At 33.3% G+C, this 14,904-nt stretch overlaps 1 protein-coding gene and 1 pseudogene across 1 annotated transcript in view; one reads left to right on the forward strand and one right to left on the reverse strand.

Annotated features, from left to right (window-relative positions):
* LOC149528260 (alpha-mannosidase-like) overlaps nucleotides 1-6,186 on the forward strand; it is a 344,971-nt gene extending 338,785 nt beyond the window's left edge. Inside the window, exons 26-29 of the mRNA XM_089811746.1 lie at nucleotides 2,699-2,791; nucleotides 2,926-2,973; nucleotides 3,092-3,160; nucleotides 5,696-6,186. Of these exons, the coding sequence (XP_089667872.1) occupies nucleotides 2,699-2,791; nucleotides 2,926-2,973; nucleotides 3,092-3,160; nucleotides 5,696-5,890 (405 nt within the window). The 3' untranslated portion in view covers nucleotides 5,891-6,186. The remainder of the gene's footprint in view (nucleotides 1-2,698; nucleotides 2,792-2,925; nucleotides 2,974-3,091; nucleotides 3,161-5,695) is intronic.
* A 2,582-nt stretch (nucleotides 6,187-8,768) lies between these two features.
* Nucleotides 8,769-9,670, reverse strand: LOC149528261 (pentatricopeptide repeat-containing protein At3g09650, chloroplastic-like; annotated as a pseudogene).
* Nucleotides 9,671-14,904: the final 5,234 nt, after the last annotated feature.

The raw sequence follows: 14,904 nt of genomic DNA on the forward strand, positions 1-14,904 counted from the left end.
TGCACAATTACAACTAAGTTTGCTTCTTCAAGCAATATCATCCTATCAATTTATTGCAGAAATTATATAACATTCCGATCAGAAGTAAAGGTGACAACTCCTTCAATTTTCAATTTTCAATTTAATAAGAAGATCATTCTCAACAACCAAGGATAGAATTAAAGTCTGATTGGAAGGATACGGAATTTGCAGAAACTTTACAGTTCTCTGAAAACCCATTAAATCCTTATGAGTAATCCAGTGACAAGCCATGATTAAGCCGAGAACAAAAAAGGAAAATAAGATACACCAAAGCAGATGGATACTCAGTGACAAACGATGATCGATGCCTTCATATAGCGAGAAAGGGAAGTGAAGTACACGTGGCTTATCTTGTGCTCAGAAATAACAAATCTCCAACCACAAAATACCATAAAAATGAAATATCAGAGAAGTTAGCAAAACTATCACAAGATTTTCATAACAGATTAAAGCTATAGGAGGGAAAAGAGCTCATAGTCAAAATATAGCATACCCTGACAACCCTAGAATCGAGAATGGTGTTGTTCAAGCTCAAATCTTAAGCCAAATTTCTAAAATGGCGGGATACATTGCAAGGGAAATAGCGAAGAATGATCTGTTATCAAAGCTCTAAAAACGCCCAGATTTCCCAGTTCGAGAATCCAAATAAAGTCACCAAAGTTCATGCTAGGAACCAGTTTCATTATCTTCAGCTGAAAATGCAAGCAAAACTCCATTTTTTTCCTTTCAAACCCTAGTAGCTGCTCTTTCCAGAAGAATACTCACGATGGAATGGGATAAACCTTAGGTTGGAAATCATATGATTTGTTCTTTTGCAAAAATTTAATGTCATTTGGAGTCCGACCCCTTGTATGGGATTTTATTTTTATTTTCATAAGTGTAGGGGGTAGCAAGTAATGTGAATGGGGTGAGGGCTTCCTAACACTTTAATACTTGCACTATCACAATGTAAGATAGAAGTGTAAAGTAATGTATTATAAGTAGTAACGTATTATAAGTTATCTTATATGTTTATTTTTATTTTAAGTGCATAGGTTTAAAGTGTCATTGATTGTTGTTTAATTCATTATGTTTTGACCAAGTTTTGGAGTCAATTTGGCAACATATGGAGGGAATATAGGAGTTTGCAAGTCGGATTTGACTTTATCATGGCAGTTGAAAGGTCTTTATAGCCATTTTGAGCATTTTTGCACAGTTTTGAGTGAGTCATAAGTGTGTTTATGACTTAGTGGAGCTTTTTCAAGGGTGGGACTTGATTTTGGAAGTTTTTAGGCCCTCTTTAACAAGCTATTTCCTGGCATTTGACCAAAGGGGTTGTGGAGTGTACTTACTGAGTTTCACTCATTATGTTTTTCAGTTCTGATTATTGAGAGAAAAAGACTTAGTGATTTATCTAATCCTTTGTCTTTTGGCATCACTTTTCCGTAACTCATTTTTGAAGTGAATATATTTGAAGGCCTATGATTTGCAGAATATCAAGTTTCATCCTACTTGTTGTTACAGTCTAGTTGTGTAAAGTGATTGATAAGGTAGAATTTTGAAGTGTTGTCAAGCCTTCTCATTCAATCTGTCTCATGTATTTGTTTTCTTCCTATAAGTAATCATAATGTAGGTTACTAACTGTCTTGTTTAAATGATTAAGAAATTGTCTTGTGGGAGTCATTTTCCTTTTTAGATTTCTGTGATTTTAACTAGTTAGTGAAATATTTATGTATGAGAGATTCAAAACTGTCCATTTCGATAAAGTTGTTTCACTATAGGTTCATATGTGAATTTTCAAAGGTTTTCATGTTTTCTCAAGTTTTTAGTTATTTAATTTCAAGTCTCTCTATCCCATTTCTGGGAAATTCAGTAGTTTAGAAGCTAAGAGCCAGCCTTACCCAGAGATTCACTCCATGTTCAAGTGACCCACAACTTAGGAGTGTTTCCATGTTTCCTTGAAATGTTGAGTTTTTGTCCAACTTAACAAGGTTGCAATTTTAGGTGATAACAATTTTTGGCATGCCTGGTGGGACTATCGAATAGGCAGTTTTCAAAATTGTCATATTTGCTGGTTTTTTGTATGTGCAAACCTGCAAAAAAAATCAGGCTTTCCAGAGGTTTTCTTTAGCATAGTTGGCACTCCATTGGTAGAGAATTAAAGGAATCAATGCTATTAAGATTTTATGAGAAGACATACAAGAAGTTTGGAGAACTTTCTATACAAAGAGTTGTCTCATCACAAGACAGGGAAAAGGACACCTTAAAAGGTTCAAGAAACTCTTGTTTACACAAGGAGAGCATGGTCAACACCTCTTGTACCAAGAGTTAGTGACTTAATCTTCCAACAATGAGTTCTAATATAAGAATAATTGATTATAGGTGCAGTAAATTTATGTAATTGTATTTGTGCTTTTCAGGTCACGAATGACATCTCTGTGTGTGCACATTCATAATTTAATATATTAACTTCCCCTGAGGAACTTGCTAAAATTGAAAAATCGCTTGATTTCTTGTATCATATTATCTTTGACAAATCAAATGTTCATAGCAAGTTCATGTTTATTCTGCTTTAGTTTTAGATATACTTATGTTGCCTTTATTTTTTCTGCAATATGAAAAAGGTAGAGTGTGAAATCTGTGAAAATCACTGCCTTGCATGAGTTTAAAATGAAATAAGGAAAATTCTATGATGCAGGAAATAGAAACGAATCTGATAAATACACCCCAGTATTCAGCATTGCCCCCTGGTTATGAGCTACCACCAAACATTGCAATAATTACACTTCAGGTAGGTTTTGCGGTCTTTTTGAGAGGATGATAAACATTTTAAGATTTATTTCAATTAGATTGTTTGGGAGTCATTTAGATTGTTTTTCCTCGTTTAGTCTTTATTTTACATTGAGCATGCAATTTGGAGAACAGGAACTGGAGGATAAGCTTACCTTATTGCGATTAGCACATCTTTATGAGGTAAAGTTGAATTTTATATTAACCAAACTATCTTGTTTGTACAAAACTATGGTCTGAAATTGTAACATGATTAAAAAAATGGCAAAATGTCTGCTTTTTCTCCGGCATGCTTGTGCAGATTGGAGAAGATGACAAATTATCAACCCCCACAAGGGTTGATCTTCAAAATCTATTTCCAGGACGCAAGGTACACCCTTTTGCAAATAGACCTTACTGGCTTCCGATGCCCTATTCTTTTGTGTAGATGTCCAAATTACTCCTTTGTAAGATTGATGGTATATGTTTTTCCTTAGTTGTATAAAGCTTTCCTCCAGCTTTTATTCCAATGCAATTCCAATGCACTGTCTTCATACAACCAAAAATTTGAATTTATGAATCTCGTAAATGCAACTTACCATTTTGAAGGATAAAAGTAGTCCAGACTATTTCTGCTTTCGCAGCATGTGTGTACTGGAAACTCAATAAATTGGTGGTGTAGATTATCACTCTTTCAGTCCTCTTTGACATTACCTTCGTTATTGATTTGAATACTCAGCTTTTATTTGTTATGTTCAGGCACAGAGAGGTCCATATGGTCCATATGCTAGAAAAACCATATGACAACTTTGCAAACAATTTTGTTCACATGTTGAAGCACAAAATGTTTTTAGCAGATTGTCGAATGAAAACCATCCATCTCTATTTCACTGTTGAACACTTGGATATTTGAAAAACTGATCTGGCAATCTTGTTTGATTTTATTTCTACAATCTTAAGATTCGACAACTTATTATGTTGGTGATTTCTTTCTTCATTAAGTAGTTTATCAATTGTTAACGGTCAAAGATTAGCAGTGACAAGAAAATTTAACAAGCACATTGTATGTTAGCATGATAGGATCAAGCTAAAAGCATTTTTAGTAAGTTCATAATTATAAGGCATTTTTGTCCTTTTAATGAGTTCAGAATGCATCCGCACAAGGGAGCTTATAGAGGCCTTAGTTATAGGTATAACATTAGAAGTTTGTGTTTCAAAGTTCAAGGATAGTGTTATACGTAAGCATTAAATTGGTCACAGGTTCAATTTCTAAAACTGAATTCTACTGAATAGTTTTTAATTCTGCCTTGTAAAATACATTTCTTACTGGGGCATCACAGAAAACCAGTCAAAATTTGTTCCTGTAGTTCTTTCTACCTCCTCAGAATCAGTACTTTCAGCTCACAAGTAATAATAGAACTTCATTCCTGTTATCTAACATTGAGAGATACGTTGTTTTCCATCGCCATATATTACATGGATTATACAAAAGTTGTGCTGGGCCAAAACAGATTAACCTTTGAATGCTAAAATTTAAGATGGTCTTTAGATATGTTAAAACAACTAGAAAGCCTGGTAACAATAATTGGAAACTCTTTACAGAGGATGTCTTTTCAAAGTATTAATATTTATTCAAGTTAATACAGACACTAGGAAACTTAGTTCAATTCGAAGATATGACTAGTATTGTTTGTGAAATTGTGATTTGATGTCCAATAATTCTGGTAGGCTTAACAAATGCAATAAATGAGTGATAAATAAAGACTTTCTATTTGTCCTATTTAGCAAAACCTCAAATGTTGAGTATATATTGTTCTAAAGTTCAGTCCTTGATGGCTGTTGACATTTATTGGTGATTTCTGAAGAGGAATATTGAAGTTGTTCATTTACAGCTTGGTAGCAAACCAGAAGTAAACATTCTTGAAATTTTGAGATAGATAGATGAAACAGTAAGGGAACACTTCGGGTTCTTGCAGTTGATTTCACAGTATTATTTTTTTATTTTCTTTTGATTTTAGTGATTGACCCCATTTAAAAAATTGAAGTTCAAATAAGTAAACTTATAGGCTTATACTATTGGGGCATGTGAACTGTGGGGACATTCACCCTGCTTTGTCTGTTGGAGCACGTCACATAAGCAAGATGGATGTCATATTTGACCTAGTTTCATTGTGTTATTGCATCTCTTCAATAATTGGACCCGTGTTGTCCATACAAATTCCCTTATGCTTTTTCACATGAGCTCACTACATTAAACAATTTACTGCTATCATTTTGCACTGTGCATGTACAAAAGCCATCCCAATTTAATGTCTCTACGTTTAGTACATATACATGTTTTTATATTCTTCTCTTCAAAAATATGTTGTCATGTGTTTGAAATGACCATATTATCTCCAAGCTTCAGCACTTGCTGTTTTGGTCAATTTTTACTTTTTGTTTCCTGTAATAACCATTCTGAAAAAATGCACTTGCTTGAAGAATGTACTAAGCACTTAAAAATGTAATCATAACTATTTAAAATGTTTTGGACAGCAAGTCATGCATAACATACAATTACCCATTACTGTTGGTACTTTTCTTCCAGAGAAATCTTTAATGGATAGCTTTTATAACAAATACAATTGAACATATCATTATGGCTTTATTTAATTTAATATTTGCCTTTTCGGTCCTTGTATTATCTTCACTCCCCCATAATTCATTGCCATCTCATGGGTGATTGACGCATATGCATTGAATCATGCGTATATATGTAAGGGGATAAAAAATTTGCGTGGACACATATTCACATTTTCTGAGTCAAAATACAAAGAACAGGGGGAACCTCTGTGGTCCCTTTGTTGATTTTAAATTTTACACTCTAAGATTAAATGGCATATTTGCACATAATTGTTGAAATTTTTTTTTTGGCATGATTGTGTAGATTGAAGAAGTTGTCGAGCTCAATCTTTCAGCGGTTCAGGAAAAGTCAGAAATGAAATCATTGGACTGGCGAATTGAAGGCGAAGAGAATGATATGGATGAGCCATTTAAGCGAAACAAAATAATGAATGAAGAATTTATTGTGGAATTAGCACCTATGGAAATCAGAACCTTTCAGCTTGAGTTTGATGATTGATGACTGTGTGATTGCTGTATGAGATCTGTTATGACAGTTAAAAGAAGCCATGACCATCAATTTTTTATTGACTGGCGTAATTTAAATCATGTGGTTATCTGAAAATAATTTCCATGGTATTTACTCTTTACATTAAAAGCACTACATGAAAGCTTTTTGTTTTTATAAAGTTTGGAAAGAATTTGAAGATGAATTATTTCTAAGGGAACTTTTACAATATGGAATTTGGGAAAAGTATACAAAGGCGGAATAATTAAATTTTCAATAAAAGTCTAAAGCAGCATTGCATTCAAAAATTCTGGTATTAGCAATATTAGCATGAACATTATGATTTTTCATTTCAACCTCATTGTAGCATCTGTTTTATTTGTTTCACCTTGGAATTGCCTCTTCTCATTAGAGATATTTACCTTTAAAATATTCTTCTCTAAATAATAAGCTATTTAGGAATCCCCTTGTCAAAACTACATGGAATGTCCTTGAATCTACATGACAGAATGATTAACGTTCAGTAAGAATCTTTTGGTTTACACATGATAATTTTCCATCATTCATTCATTCTCTTGAAACATTGGCAAATAAGTGATCAGTGCAATCAACGGTAGCCCTTGATATTGCATTGATCTCAACTAAGCATCGATATTGTTGACAATGTGATAAACATATTGTTGGCTAGCTTGCTCTTTTTTAAATTTATTTCCCCAAAAAATTGATGTTGAACTGGAACATGTTGACATCTATTGTTGTCATTGGGAATTGGGGATGGCATGCATTGAGGGTGATTGTTGGGATACAAGGATGTTGAAATTGGATCGATGATGAGTAGATGAATACATAAACAGCTAGTGAAATATCCACTGAATTCATGAGTGGTGAATGTGATTAAACTGCTGTGGCAAGGATGGAAGCATAAAATGCCAAGAAAAAGTCAAGGATGGGCCAGGTCAAAACAGCAAGGCTTTATTTTTGACATTTGACGAAAAGATTTGTAATTCTGCAAATTGCTTTATTAATACCCATTTCTTCCATTTTAGCATCATTATTTAATTGTTTTAGTTTATAGCATTTTTCATGTTACCTTTGCAATTCAATTCCATTCACACTTCTAGTTTTTCCATGTTAGTTCATAAATGGAATGCTACCATGGCCGTATCGCTTGCGAGTATACTGTGTGTGCTTCCCAGTGAATGTGTACTAGTGTATCGGTGTTGGTAAAAGGTTTTACATAAGAAAATGTTTCACTAATTTCAGATTTGTTTCAGATTTGTGATGACAATGTTTAGCATCCATTATTCTTCTTATTTGATAATAGAATGCAACTCATAATATGCCCTTTATATATTAGGAGGCATTCATATGGTGGTCTCAACCTCCTTATTGAATGGATATTGATAATGGGAAACAAAAGATCATTTGCAATGGGAGTAAATAAAAATTACAATTCTATTTTTATCATGAGCTGCATTACAATCAAAAGCATCTTCTTAATAATTGTAGTTTTATCATGACCAAGTTTGCATGCATACCTTCTGTCTTGTGCTATTTGTAAGGTCACATTGTTGGCACTGTAGTTGAAAATCTTGTACACAACAACATAGTGCCAAGGGCCAAAAATAAATCAGCAAAAATGTGTTAATGTTTTACACAGAAAAATAATAAACAATAATAAGTAAAGGAAAGTAAATACAAGAGACTCAAAACATTTATCGTGGGAAAACTCTTCCACTTGAAGGGAAAATCATAACTACACCAACAAAATCTCTCTTTTATTAATAATAAAAAATTTGAATCACTTGATTACATGTATAAGGAATAGAGAGACTCTTCATTACACAACTAAAAGTCTCTTCAATTTTCAAATATAAAACTCTCCACATTTTCATATGCGTGCCTCTCCGCATGGCACATGTCTCTACATATAATATTATCATAAATATATTCTGCAATTGTTGACACAATATAGAGAAATTTTCTCAATATAAATCAGAGATAAAGATCTCTATCGTAGCTTGAATCTTCAACACTCTATCTTAGCAAGAGAGAAATCTTTAATATGGCAGATACACACTTGGAGTAAAAAATATCAATGATAAATTTTTATATAGATTCTCATTAAAACATGATAACTCGGCATAACATAATTCAACATAGTTACTTTATAATCACATAAAATTGAATTCATGGAGTTACACACATGACTTCTACCACACACCTACTCACAGAGGGTGGTCCAAGGGATTTCACCTCAAACTTCTCTCACCATGTCTCAACGCAAAGGGTAGTTTAAAGAGCTTTCACCTCAAACTTCTCTTAGAGAAGAATGCATTTCTACCATGCCTCATTGCAAAGGGTGGATCTATCATAACTATTTGTAGAAGGCGGAACAAGGGATTTCTTATCGAACTTCTCTCACAAAGATGAATTCATTAACAAGGGATTTAATCTTGAACTTCTTTGTCACAGAGAACTCATTAACAACATGTATAAGAATGGCATAAAGTCCACAAATACTCCCTCTCAATAGGAACAACGCTGATTATCACAAGAAGATAGTTGGCGAAACATCACTTTGAAGCTAAAATATCTCCCTTTGAATATGTATCATTAGAGTAACATCCTCATCTCATTGCTTCTTCTTGTGCCTTGCAACCAAGAGAGAGAAAATAACTCATAAGGTTAATATATCATGGAGACCAATGCAAATTGCATACTAGTTCTAGTTATTTTAATAAAAATTCATGATTTATAAAAATAAAATTTTAAACTACTGATCTTTGCAACTTCATAAAGTTATCTTCTCTAAATTATTCTATCATATTTACCACAAGATAAGGGCCTGGATGGCCTTCCCTTTCTTCAAGTTTAACAATAGCAACATTTATACTAGCAATGTATTGTATAGATCAACATCAGCCTGTGGTTTTTCCTCAACATTCTGTAAAAAAAAATTGTAGCATCCCACACCCTATCCAACTTATAGAGCCCCTTGATTATTGTGCCAAAAGTGACAACACTAGGATTGTAACCGAGTTCATCCATTTGCCTTGAGATTTGAAAAGGAGACTCAATCTGGCCACACTAATAGTAATAATTCAAAATGGTATTGAAAGTAAAAAGTAGGAACTACTCTTGTCTTAACCATGTGACCATAAAGCCCCTTTGCAGATTTAAATTCATTAGGCTCGTGGTTGCCAATCCGATCCATCAACTTATTGTACACAACTACATTGGGATTTAAACCTTTTAAAAAAGTGTTTATGTTAAAAAACCCCATAGCAAATCCCAAACTTTCCTTGCCTCGCAAAGCCCCTTTACCATGGTGCCCAAAGTTATGTTAGAAAGAAATTTGCCCGACTTTAGTATTTTCCTAAATAATCATGAAGCTTTATCTGTTTGGCCAAACTCAAAATAACAAATAGCGATTTTATTGAAGGTGACTATTGGGAGAAACCCCTTTCTTGGGCTCGAGGTCATATACTTCTAATGCCCCTTTGTATTGCTTGATACACATTAGGGCTAAAAGAACTAGATTGTATCCTGCGAATGAAGGAATGAAATCTTTTGTTAACATTTTTTGACTTTGCTAAGTGTTACTTTTACATTATTGTTGATTGTATAGAGGATTGTAATATGGTTGAGGAAATCAAACTAATCTAGTAAAGGACTTGCATTCAAATCATTTTGATAAGGATTATTACGATGGAAAAACCTAAGCAACTAGATAGAGGAAAGCGTCCCTATCTTGAAATGGGGTTCAATGAAAACCATGTTTAGTGTCATTTTGAGATGAAGTTTAATGGCCAATTATGTCTAGTGACTATTTGAATGATATCATACAAATTGGGAGAAAAATGTTATCCTAAGAGTCAAATGCATTCGCTAACCTTGAATACCCTAGGGTTTTCCTTAGTGGCTCTGCTCCCTCATCAACCACTTCAACAACAAGTGTGACAATAACATTATTTTTCATATTGCAAAAGAAGTTTGGTAGATCCAAAGAGGTCTCTAGTTGAAATAATGTGGCACTATGTCCCCATGTCTCACATGATATACACAGGATACTAAAACTTCAGCAATCAATAAAATGAATTGACACCCTCCAAAAGGGGCCATCCTTAAACATCACATACTAAGGAAGAAACTAAGCTTGGAAAAATAAGTCAACTTTGACTATTTAACACTTTTAACTTAGGAATCAAGCCTTAGTGTGTGATGTTTAAGCCATTCATCTAGAAGGTGATTTGGCATGCTTCATAAAGGATATAAGCAAATATAAAATTGTTGGCATAGTATCAAAAGATATTTGCATGGAGTGAAGAAAATTCTATGGCAATTGTAAAACAACTCAAATTGTTGTAATCAAGAAGTCTTAACGACATTGTCATTGCTCCCTTGTCAAACTCGTGCACCCATCTTCCCGAATTAAATCTTTGACTACTTTGATGTTTTCTTGAACTGAAGATTATGACCTGTACAAGTTGTTTACAACTATCTTAACAGAGCTCGATCTATAGTTGATCGATGGTATTGAAGAAAGAAACTCATCTGAAGTTGGAAGCCAAACTAAATTAGAATAGAAATTTAATATGAAATATTTCTATTTAAATTTATTAGATTCATAGAATTATCAATAATAGTGAAAGTGAAGCTTTGTTCTTATGTAAAAATAGCAAAATTATGAGAACTCTTGATTGTAATCTTTCAGTCACACATACAAAACTAGAAATCAAAATAAAAACTTTTCATGCACCATATAAGAGTCAAAAAAAAATGTGGATCAACATAAACAAATAACTTTCTTGAATAATCACCAACTGAAGAAAGAAAACGATCATTCCTCTACATAGTTCACATGACAAAGAAAATAATAAAAAGATTACAACTAAAGCTAATAACATAAAACAACAAATTTTGGGAGAGAAACTAATGACATTTGCATGCTAGCAAACATTCCTTCTTGCATGCATCGAATGGTCCAAGCAATAATATGTTAGTTGATGTAGATATTCATGCAATACTCAATACAAGAACCTTTATATGTTGTTATCAAACGTGGGCTAATACCATGTTAATATTTTGCCCAGAAAAATAGTAAACAATAATAAATAAAGAAGAATAAGTACAAGAGACAAAACATTTATCCTAGGAAAACCCTTTCAAATGCAATGTTTTTCACTCAATTACATATATAAGGAACAAAGAGACTCTTCATTACACAACCAAAATCTCTCCAATTTCCAAATATAAATCTCTTCACATTTCCATGTATATGCCTCTTTGCATGACATGCATCTCTACATATAATATTATCTCAAATATTATCATAAATATCTTCTCCAATTGTTGACACAATATGGAGGAATTTTTTCATAGCAAAATCAAAGATTAAGATCTTTATGGCAATTTTTAAAAATTAGAGGAATGGCTCAAAAATGTTGGCTCGCTCCTAGCAAATAAAGTAGAGTATGGTGAAAATTGCGCTCGAATTACAAAAGTCAATTATCTTCATGGCGTGCATTATCAATGTATGAATGTCTCTTCAAATACCCATATCGCTCGTGCGTAGAAGGCAGATGTTCTATATTCACATAACTGGCACTGCCAAAATACTAAATACCGAGTAAATATTCATAATTCCTTCGAAACACTGCTTTTGAAAAGGGGAGAAGAAGGGCACTTGCCAAAAACTAGGTCAACCCTTGCCGTACAACTTCTGTTAATTCACACATTCAATGCGCAAGGAAGCTAATGGTTGGTCTCCAAATTGCTGCACACAACAATGGTGATGGTTCCTTATAACAAATATGGGTCATTCCCATATCAAGCAAAAATCCTTAGTGCACAACGAGAGCCAATTCAGTGTCATTGGCTTGTGCGCATAATATTATTCAACCTATTGTTAAAGAGACTCCCACTCCTAGCGTAAGGGCATGTCTTAAATCTGCTAATGCCCAACAAGATCATGATTACTTTATATCTAGCAACAAGTGCTCAAACAAGCTTTGGGATCGTTGTGCGGAGTTTGGCTTATTTGGATTTTGGGCAGCCAGCCACATTTCTGACTTCAACATATCATTCTAGTTCAAATCTTCTTTCGGTGGCCAAGTAAGTATCACCAAAGCCTTCAAAAAAAACTTTATGCTGAACGTTGTACAAAAAAGCACAGAAATTTATTATTAGATGAACCTACTTTATACTGTAAAGGGTTTGCAATTTTAGAACCCAATTTTGAAACTATTGAGGTCTCCTTTACTCTTGTTTACAGATGGATTAAAAATTAAAATACCTAAGTTGATAGTTGCATTATTACATAGCCAAATCTTATCCCAAATAGGGGATGCCCTAGGCGAGTTTAGAGGGCTCACAACCGATTTCATCCGTTCAAATGATGTAATTATTTTGGTGGAACACCCTGAAGATAGAGTGCTTAAACCCATCAAAATCATAACCAACCATTCAATTTACACTCTATACCCCACTTTCTTTGATGATCCCATTAATTCTAAAATCACATCTGCAGGCCCAATCCTAACAAGTTCCTTTTATAAAGATTCATAGCAAGTCCTTCTTATTCCTAATCTGACTCAAAATTATCATAGGGTGTTAAATTAATGGCTAATGATGGTATTTTTCTAGATTCTCATGAGGTAATAGGGGAGCTCAAGGAAGGAAAAATTCCTAATTATTTTTCAGCCTTACCCTCCACTAGATTAGAATCTTTGGAACCCCTTATTGATCTCGATTCTCTTTGTTCAAGTCATTACCTACCTTAAGCCACCCCAACCTTGTATCTCTCTTGGATGAACCAACCTCTGATATCCTCAATCCACCCACTAACCCACTACTTATTCCCATCTCTATCCCTAATCCTTCTTCCACTTGTGAACCCTCTATTCCGGCAACCAACTCCAACATAGTCATTGTCCTTGTTATCTAGGATTTCAACTCGACTATCAATCTCAATCACGATCCCATCAAGAATTCTCCCCAACTTATATGTGTTGATCCTCCTACAATCAACTAAGAAGAAATAGTCAAGACTCAAAAGCATTAAAATGAAAAATGCTCACTCTCAGTTTACTTTTGAAAGATATTATTATAATGCATAAAATTATTAGCAAAGAAATCCTTTTATGGAATAAACTTAAAGAACAAAATAATGCTAAAGAGGCAAACACTAAAATAGCTTCAGAAGCTTCATTGCCACATGACAACACAGGACTGGTTAATGAAATCCCTCAAGCTTAAAATGGTATATGATATGATGGGGATGAATGACAATTTAGAGGGTGTTGTTGAAATTTAGGAGAATGCTAATATCACTCCTCAAACTGATTTTATAAATAAACTATGTGAAAATATGGAACTTGACACAAATCAAAAGGTAAAGGATGACAATACGGTTTCCAACTTTGAAAATAACATGTTCAGAATAGCCCAAAACCTTGTTGGACAAGTTTCTCCTAATTATGTTATAACCCCAAAAAAGAAGGGAAGGAAATATATTTCAGAGCTTTGGAAAAGAGGTAGAGAGGCTGAAAACCAAATTGAAATCTCAAGCTTAATATACAAGTAGGGAAGGGGAAACTCCTTCCCGCCGAGCCATGAGGCTCTCTTCTTGGAACGTTAGGGGCCTCAACACCCCTAACAAATGTCTTATGAAAAGATGTTTGAAGATGTTCAAATCTTATTCTAAATATTATATAAGAAACTAAACTTAATAAGGATGAATTTACCAATTTCAGTAAAATGATAGGAATATGGAAATCAATACACTATCCTACTAAGCCTTTAGTGGGCTAGATGTTTTAAGGGACCTTGCAAAACTCATATTCAACACTCTATTAATCAAACCCAATTGAATGGTTGGGACCATTAAAGGCATTCCTAGTAAATTCTCCTTTATTCTAATTAATGTGTATGACCCCATTGCCACATTAGGAAAATTAGAGCTATGGGTCAATATAGGGAACTTCTCTACTTCTCACTACCACAATCCAATCCTAATAGGTGGAGACTTCAATGTGATCAAGTGTCTTATGAGAAAGAAGGGGGGATTCATATGGAAACCCAATCCATGAAGGATTTCAATAGTTGGATCTCTTCTCATCACCTGATGGATCTCCCTACTCACAATTAGATAGTCACTTGGACTAATAAGAGGATTGGATTAGATTTAATGTATTGTTCTGCATTTTGTTACCACAAAATGCAAGTAACAGTATGAAACATTTTCAAGTTAGTTTTGCTTTTCTCTAAGTTGAATTTGTTTTTCAATTGGTTAATATTGATTGATCAATTAAATCCAATTAGCGTAACAAATTCTTTTAATGAAGGCTTTTGTTAAGTCTTTTTCATTTTTCTACTTGTCAAGCCTATGCTTGATTTTTTAGGCCTTCAACATCTTTTTCTTCATTTTTGAGTGTGTGTTTGTTAGTTTTTAGTCCTTTGGTTTTGCTCAAGTCATCGCTTTTGATTTTCCTTTCAATTTGATCTATCTCAGGGCTTAATTGGAGTTGGCAATCAAAAGATATGACCAATTTTGTGCCCAAAAAGTGGACCTTTTTTATGCAACTGCACGAATTAAAAATATCATAAATATATTTATTTTGTTTCTGGACACAATCAAATCTAGAAACAAATCAATATATTTATGCAATGGATTGTGGAAATTTTATCTCTTTAATTAAAAATATCATGTTATATTTTTAATTTGAGTTTCACTTTTTGAAAAATATAACTTAAATTCACTTTATGTTATGTTTTTAAGTTACTTTATCATGTAAATTTTTCACTTAAAATAACTATAGTGCACTTTATGTTATATTTTTAAGTTGAGTTGCTTTTTGATTTGTCACTTAAGTGACTATATGAACTATATAGAGTAATTTTATTTTTAATTTTTAAATCAAATGCTTTAACAAATATTACTTTTAAAATGTTATTTGCACATTATATTTTTAATATGATGGTGTAAATGTTATTTATGACCCATTTAAATAATATTTCATCAA

The sequence above is a fragment of the Cupressus sempervirens genome, chromosome 11 (assembly GCF_028749045.1).
Source record: "Cupressus sempervirens isolate cs-2001-9-10 chromosome 11, ASM2874904v1, whole genome shotgun sequence".
Classification (NCBI taxonomy): domain Eukaryota; kingdom Viridiplantae; phylum Streptophyta; class Pinopsida; order Cupressales; family Cupressaceae; genus Cupressus; species Cupressus sempervirens.